The sequence below is a fragment of the Apaloderma vittatum genome, unplaced genomic scaffold, assembly GCF_000703405.1.
Source record: "Apaloderma vittatum isolate BGI_N311 unplaced genomic scaffold, ASM70340v1 scaffold42569, whole genome shotgun sequence".
NCBI lineage: Eukaryota > Metazoa > Chordata > Aves > Trogoniformes > Trogonidae > Apaloderma > Apaloderma vittatum.
The window spans coordinates 30,574-38,723 of record NW_009736603.1 but is presented as its reverse complement, the minus strand read 5'-3'; the positions used below and the strand labels follow the sequence as shown (position 1 = coordinate 38,723).

General features: G+C 41.3%; 1 protein-coding gene across 1 annotated transcript in view; it reads left to right on the top strand.

Annotated features, from left to right (window-relative positions):
- Positions 1–383: 383 nt before the first annotated feature.
- The window catches only part of CLCC1 (chloride channel CLIC-like 1), a 9,214-nt gene continuing 1,447 nt past the window's right edge, over positions 384–8,150 (top strand). Inside the window, exons 1-8 of the mRNA XM_009877026.1 lie at positions 384–515; positions 2,180–2,275; positions 3,151–3,258; positions 4,172–4,393; positions 5,544–5,684; positions 6,461–6,554; positions 7,615–7,712; positions 7,788–7,934. Coding sequence (XP_009875328.1) covers positions 384–515; positions 2,180–2,275; positions 3,151–3,258; positions 4,172–4,393; positions 5,544–5,684; positions 6,461–6,554; positions 7,615–7,712; positions 7,788–7,934 — 1,038 coding nt within the window. The remainder of the gene's footprint in view (positions 516–2,179; positions 2,276–3,150; positions 3,259–4,171; positions 4,394–5,543; positions 5,685–6,460; positions 6,555–7,614; positions 7,713–7,787; positions 7,935–8,150) is intronic.

Genomic DNA, 8,150 nt, shown 5'->3' with positions numbered 1-8,150 from the left:
GCCGGGACCTGTGGGCGACTTCTCGCGTTTAGCAACGCTGAAATCTGCGCTGCTCCAGCCTTTGGTATTGTTCTAGCCTTTTGCATTGCTCCGGCCTTTTGTATTGCTCCGGCCATATAAACTCGGCTTAGTTGCTCCACGTTCTTGCTAGAATAGCCACAGAATAGCTACAGCCGGTTGTATTGATCCAGGCGCAGAAACTCGGTTTGTTTGTCGCGTGTTCTTCTTTGAAGAAAAATTTATCAGTGAAATTTAATCTGCTTAACAGAGAACCGAGTTTTTAAGTACTTTGCTCCCGTCGTGAGATTGGTTTAGTGTTTTCATACAGGGCGATACATCCTGGTCTAAATACCTGGGTTTCTTGTTGCGCTCAGCGATCCAGGATGCTGTTCCCTGTGGTTTTGTGTGCAGCCGCGCTCGTGGGGAGCGGTGAAGCCCAGCACGACGAATGGATCGACCCCACGGACATGCTCAATTACGACGCCGCGTCAGGAACAATGAGGAGACCTTACAAGGTAGAAAAAGAAAGCAGGCAAGAATATGTCTGTCTCACGCAGTCCCTCAGCCGCACGCTGATGAAATACTGCCCTAAAATCCTGACGTTAGAAGACAATAAAAATTGCCATTTGTTTCCAGGTCTTGTCAGGTTACTTCTGAGATTGTACAGGTAAAAGTGTGGGGTGCCCGTTGTTAAACTGGCAAGGAAAAAATAACCATCTTATAACATAATTAGGTCGGGTCGCTTTGCTGACAAGTTTCTGTTGTGCACCAGTCAAGGGACGGGAACCACACCTTGTGTCTTTTCACAGGTGGTGGCTAACTTCTCCACGGTTTATTTCTCTGAAATGGATTAAACAGCTCTTGCTAGTTTCTCAAGTGTGGTGTTGAATATCTTGAAAATTTAGTTCCTAGCTGATAAAAGTTGCAGGAGTTAGCATTAATGATTGTATTTTACTTGAATTTATCCAGTTCCCCATCAGTGTGGAAATAATTCCATTTACTGTGTGAGTGTTATGAACACCAGTGATGTTCTGTAATGCTGGCCATCAGAGTTTTCAGAAGGAAGACTGGAATAGGGATTGATTTTTCTTGTGTGAGAGTTGGACACGCTGAGCTGCATATTATTTGTCCTGTGTGCGTGTGCACTCGGGATGTTATAAAGTGGGTGATTGTATGGGCAGCCTTGATTTACGTCATTCCTCAGCTTTCAGGTTTGGTTTTGCAGTCTTGGATAGATACATTTCAATGCTTCAGAACGTAATTTTCTGAAGCTAAAAAAATGTAAACTGTCTTATTTCTCTCTGTGGAGTTCCTTTTCAGCCTCCACCTCCCCCCAAGTCCACCTGATAGTCATTGGCATCCCTAAAATTAAGCCGCAAGCTTTGCAGTCTTTAAACTTGGTGCCCAACTGCTTGAGCTTTAAACAAAAAGTGTATTAGGAGTTTTACTGTGGTCTCCCACAAAAATAGAATAGCATTTTGTAGGAGGGGAAAAAAAGTACTGCTTTGGGTTTAATCCATCTTTCCAGCATTTCTTTCCTGCTCTGCACTGCGAGATTTTGAGGTAGGCAGGCACCCGAGTGCTCAAAACCAGACTTTGTGTCAGTGCGAGTTCAGCAGTGGATGCGATGCTGCGCTTGGAGACTTTCCTCGGTGTGCAGGCCTGCTTGTGTAGAAGCAGGGCTGCTAAAAAGGAATGAACAGAAAAAATGGGAGGTTTCACAGTGAGGAAGAACTGCGAAAGGAAAGCTGTGCAGCCCGGAATGGGGTTTTGTGTTTGCTTTCAGTCTGGCTGTGTGGCCAGTGGGATCGGGAGTTTGTCTGGCTGAAAACTGCCCCTTTGCTTGCTGAGTCAGTTTTCGACCAGCCCGATTATCTAATCTGATGCGCTGTGTGGCTCTCTGGCACGCAGAGGGGAAAGGGCAGGTGGGGGAGGACAGGGCAAGACCTCACCTTTCGAAGCGGCGTTTAGAGAAACTTAAAGCAACTGTCTCTCTGAAGCCTGAAGTAGCAGCAGAGAGGCAATGGGAGTATCATTGAGAGAGCATTGGCAGCAAAGACCAACACTCAGTTTTTAGCTGCTGGGTTCCTTTTATAGTCGTCTGACTATAGAAGTGTAACATGGTGTATTGATCAAATTCTTCGATTCTAAAATATGTGGTGTTCTTTTGTAATTTTAGGCAAACTATCATGACTCTGAGGATAAAGCTGTGGATGCAGTCAGTACTGAAATCTTACCGAGTTGTTCCAGGGAAGTAGACTCCTTGCAACGGAAGGTTTGTTATGGAACTTCAGAGTATTTTCCAGCCTCTGATAGTTTGTGTTTTCTGATGGTGCTTTTCTAGTATCATTTTTGAGAGACCATGCATTAGGCAGGGGGAACCTCTGCATTCAGGGGAGAGACTGGAAGTGATTTGAACTCAATTCCAAATTGCTGCCGAAGTCTGTCTCCTAAAATGTTTTACAGAGTAGCAGAAGTTGATAGGAGCTGGTGCTTCTATCCAGTGTCAGCAGGTCCCCCGTGGTGTTCCTGTTACACCATGCTGCTAAAAGCCAAGAAACCCACCCTTTCAATTTCAGATTGTCCAGATCTGTTGGAGTTTTAAGGGGTGGGTTGTGGGCACGGAGAATGTGTTTGTGGCCGAGCGCAAGGGGCAGCGCTGAGCCCCCAGAGGCTGCTGCAAGACCCACCAGAAGATGCTGCTGCTGCTGCCTCCGAGCTCAGGAGCATGTGGTGGTGCTTGTGTAGGTACTAGGGCTCTCACTTCCCTCAGCCACTTGGACACCCAACAGAATATGTAATTTTAATAGTTTTAGTTAGTATTTTAGTTAGTTCTCTTTTTCTGATGTAAACAAAGTTTAAGGAGTTACTTTCTTTTTTTTTTTTTTTTTTTAAATCTGGTCTTAACTGAGGTTAGCATTCAAACCATATTAGAAGATTTGAAATCTCTAGTAGTGGCCAGTTCCATGGAAAGCAGTATCTTCAGTGACTGCACACGCTTTTTATCCTGTGTACTTTTGCTAGACTACAGAAATGTGCCTCTGTTAATCCTGAGTCTAATGCATTGGTAGTTTTGTGTTTGGGGTTTTTTTTCTCCTGTGAGCAAGCTGTTTTGAGCAAGAAGTAAATAAGAGTGTCTTCACATTGCAGATTGAAGATTGTGAGAAGAGGAATGCCAAATCACGTGAAAGCCGTAGCTTTTATATTTTTAAGCGGTACTTGAATAAGATTTTAAATGAAGCTGGAAAACTTGGCCTTGTAAGTATTTGAACCGTCATGAAAAAATAATTGAAGTTCCTATGATTGCTTTATATGTTCTTCACAGTTATCAAGTATTGATTAATTATTCTGGAATACTTTAAATGAAAATGAACTGAAATGCAAAGAAAAAAATGGACAGAAGTGTGTGCATCCGGCATTGCCGTTGGTTAGCCGTGTGCTCAGGAGGGACAGTTCCCTTTTGATCTGTAAAGCATCTGAAGGAAGACTGCCTCAACTCAGAGCTGTATCCAAATATCCATTGCTGGGATGCAGCTGTAGTAACACCCTGTTCAGTTCACATTAGTGGTTGTTAAACTGGAAAGAGAAACTTTTAGCTTGTTTGCTGCAGACCTTTTAACCCTGTTTTAGACTCTGCCATCTAGGAATAGTAGCTCGTTAGAATTTGCACGTAAGAGTCGCCTTATTTCTTCCTTTACTGTATTGTTCTCAGGTGTTTTTCATTTTTTTCTGTTCAAAGGCAGCGATAAGCAAAATTAATACTTAACAAAGAACATTATTCCAGGCAATGTAAGTTTTGTTTTGGTATTTACTAGTTTCTATCTGTATTGAGGCACGTATAGCATATTCTTAATTATTACTTGTTAATGAGAAGCAGTTGTAAAATTGCAATAACAGGTGAGAGAACTTACTTTTTTAGGGTTTTGCTGTAGGCTTGGAAGAGTACAAACCAGTTGAATCTGTGTATAGTTTAGAAGAATGAACAAAAAGGGTATAGAATCGTAGTGTCCTCCCTTTCCTTTATGTCCCTCCTGCAGCCTGCTTCAAGAAGGTGCTATTACATAATGAGGGCATAGAATCGGGTTTTTGCCTGAGCATGCAGGTTTTTTACAGGGACTAATATTTCCAAGTAAGCAGCCTTTAACCGTGGTTTTGCTTTCTTTTAATTCAGCCTGAGGAAAACGTGGACCACGTCCATTACGATGCCGAGATCATCCTTACAAAACAGACGTATTCGGAGATCCTGAGGTTTCTCAACGAGGAGACGTGGCAGTCGGGTGCTGTGGATGATGCACTTAGTGACATTTTGATCAATTTCAAGCACCATGATTATAAAGCTTGGCACTGGAGATTTGAAGACACTTTTGGAATTGATCTGTATAATATGTTTCTGGTAAGGGAAGAAGAAAGGGTTTCTTGTTGCGTTTTAGTTGCTGTTTTCTCCTGTTTCTTTGTGCAAGTAGAGTCAACCAATGTCTTACCTCTGCACGTACAGCAGTTCTTCCCATCGTCGCTCCTCTTGTTTCATCGTTGCCGAAGGTAGAGGTTGTATTCGCTTGAAATAAGAATTCGAGTTTTTTTATTCCTGCGGCCAGCTTTTCCTGTTGTAGCTTTGTGGGGTTTTTTTCTGCTACACTTTCTATTTTCTTCTCTTATCTTTTTTATGTGTTGCGTGCCTCATTAGACTTCAGTACTTTCTTAACGCTTAAACTGACAACTCGTGTGGTACAGGTTTTCCAGATTTGTCTTTTGTTCGAGTAGAGGCAGAAGCTGTTGGCTTCTGTGGGAGATGAAATAGATTTATATTGAGACAAACATATATTTGAGGTCTTGCAGGTTAGAGGTTTTTGTGAATTTTTGTGGGGGAAGATGGTACAGCATTGGAGAGAAAGAAAGCGTGGTTATGTGCAAATGTCATATTCTCTAAAATGGAGTTGTACAGTGCTAAGCAGAGGATCTCTAATAAACTGAACAAGTCAGAACATGCTAACATTTTATGCTAACATTCTATGCTGACATGATCTCGAAAGTAGCCTGTTTAGTTTTGAAGGGGTCCACGGAAGCCAAACAAGACAAGCAAGCTGCGAGTAGCCTCGCTGTTGGGGGTCCTCAGGTGGAGAGAGAGACTTTGAAGGGCTTCTCTGAATTCTTGCTGCTGTTACCCAGACTGTAGCTTGATCTCTTAGCCAAACCGCGCCTCGGCGGTTCGTACAAGGCACAAGCACTGAATTACACCGATTGTATAATTTCCAAGTACAGTAGGTAACATGATAAACAGTGCAAGGAAGAAGTAACTAAATATTAAAAGAAAGAAATGAGCAACTCCAATGTAAGGATGTGACCACTAGTAATACTGTGAAACTCTTCTGCCTTGTACTGCTGCAGGCATGCTGTGAAGGCAAGGAAAAAAATCTCTCAACTGTTTTGTGTAAATGATGCTAGTTACAAAAAAAAAAAAAGTTGGAAGTTCCTTCACGCGTACTGGCAGTAAGTTTGGAAAATTCCAAATCTGGATCATAATTTTTTCCTGTTTTCTTTTTCAGTTACTCTTGTGCCTGGTCTGCGTTGTAACTGTGATTGCCACAGAGCTCTGGACACGTGTTCACTGGTTTGTTCAGCTAAAGCGTGTTTTATTAATAAGTTTCTTCATCAGTTTTGCATGGAATTGGCTTTACTTGTATAAGGTAAGGTGCTCTGAAATCTTAACGGCTTTTGGGCTTAAAATGTTATTGAAACATAGAATCATTTAGGTTGGAAAAGACCTTTAAGATCGTAGAGTCCAACTGTTAATCGAACGCTGCACGATGGGCTTAAGGTTATTCAGTTCCTTTAGTGAGTTTATATAAGGTGGTAATTTACTGCAAAATAAATAAAGGGTTAATGTTTTGTTTTGCATGTTGACAGATGCATTAGTCTTAAAGAACAAAAGAAACCCTGACAGCTTTTATCCTACCACAGAAGTGCACTAAACTGATAAAGCAGCAGAACTTTGATTTCATGGCGTGTAACTCTTGTCTAAAGCAGCTTGGTAGAGAAGTCTTATGAAAATACATCGTGGGGAGTTTCTTCTTTCTGAAGATTCTCTGGCTGAAGCTCTATTTAGCATGGGATAGACCAGAGATAAATGCTTCATTAACAGTAATGAAGTAGTTGACTGTGCAGTGGTTTTGGTTTTAATGAGGAGGAATTTATGCTGCTGGGTCACAGCCCAACCACAAAAATCTCAGTCCTTTGTATCTTGCCATAGGAATTTCACTGCAGCCGGGCAGGTGGCTGTCCTGGTAGTTTCTACCCGTTCCTAGGAAGTACCTGGAATTTAATTCTGTTGAATTGTTTAGTAACAAACTCTGCTTAACACACATTTACCCAGGTGATTTATGGCAAACATCACTAGCTCGGGTGCAGTGCTGCATGGACGCGGGCGTTTCATGTTTTCTCAAGTAATTCCGTTCCCCTGCAGCTGGCCTTCGCGCAGCATCAAGCGGAAATTGCAAAAATGGGGCAGTTTGATAACGTCTGTGCTGAGAAGTTGCACTGGGGGGAAAGTCTTATTGGTAAATACTTGTTTCGTTATTTTGTAATAGTATCAAAGATCTCAAAATACCCAATGTCTCAAGAATATTCTTACTCCTTCATGAGTAGTACATTGAATTTTCTTGAGTACATGATTATGGGGTTTTACCATTTTGACATTCCGCATGACTTTCTTTATGAGGCTTTGGGAGGAGAGCTGGTGACAAAACTGTGCTTAGAGCATGTCACGTGTTACTGCTTTTCCTTCTAACTTGCCTTGTGTTTACCCACTCCTCTCCCCCAGTAGCAGGTAGGAGGACAGAATGCAAGAAAAAGGTGTGGTTTTTTTCACCTGCCAGGCCTGCAACTACAATGGACTTCAGAAATTAGATCTTTAATTACCTACTCTGGTGTTGTTATTTTACAGAGAAAATTTGGATTTTCTTATCAGCCATTATTTGTGCTGCAGCAGGTAGATAAATGCTGGCAGCTCTTCACAACTGCTTCTTACAGTCTTCCCTTTGTAATTTTATTGACCGATTGCTCTGTTAAATTCAAATTTCAATGATTTGTTCTGACTGTACTAAAACTGCAGAAACACTGGTGTCATAAATTACTTGTTTATAACTTGAAAATTCCCTCAGGGAGTAAGACTTTATGCTTGTAAATACCATCCCTTAAAATCTAGCAAACCAAATTCACATTTTTAATCTACTTGGAGCCTGGCAGGTGAGTAATAAGGCTCAGAATTACTTCTGTTTCAGTAGCTGTGGACAAAAATGTGCTAGGTAGTAGCTCCCACAGACGAGACTTATTTTTCTTGTGAGGCTTCTGGGTACTAAGTTCATCTGATAAAAGAGAATTTTCTTGACTAAACATGCGAAAACCTCAGTTACTTTACTTTCTTTCTGGCCTTCCCTCTCCTTCTGGGATAAACTACGCTGCCAGGCTGATTTCAGGTTTTTAAAAATAAGTGAGCTTTGAACCGATCTAGTAGAGTTCTATTCCAACTACAGTTGAGATGCTACTTTCTGTATTAATACTGTGTCATCAGACATATTTGTTAAAAGTAGTAACAATACATCTCTGCTCTGATCACAGAATGGCTCAGAAGTAAATGGACGTTTCAGGACGATCCCTGTCAGAAGTACTATGAAACTCTACTTGTAAATCCTGTGCTGCTGGTTCCACCCACAAAGGTATGTGCCAAGCCCAAAGAGACTGTTCCTCTTTGTAAGTGGTGACAACACAGGGTTTTATTTGTATTTTTCTAGGCACTGGCGATTACTTTCACCAACTTTGTAACTGAGCCGTTGAAGCACGTTGGACAAGGCATCGGTGAATTCATCAAAGCACTTATGAAGGAGATTCCGTTTATTCTGCAGGTTCCAGTGCTCATTATGATGGCTCTGGCTGTCCTGGTTTGTATACATTTCTCTTACATTTAAAAGCTCAGTTTTATGTTTTATTTTTTATATATTAAAGTATGATTATCTACAATACTATTTCTTCTTTGTATTATAGAAGAGATTTCTTAGCCTGGATGAAATTATTCCCACAAGGGAAATTTTTGCTTGACAAAATCTTTACAGTACAGTTGGTTTAGCAATTAAACCAGCTGAATTTGTATCTGAACC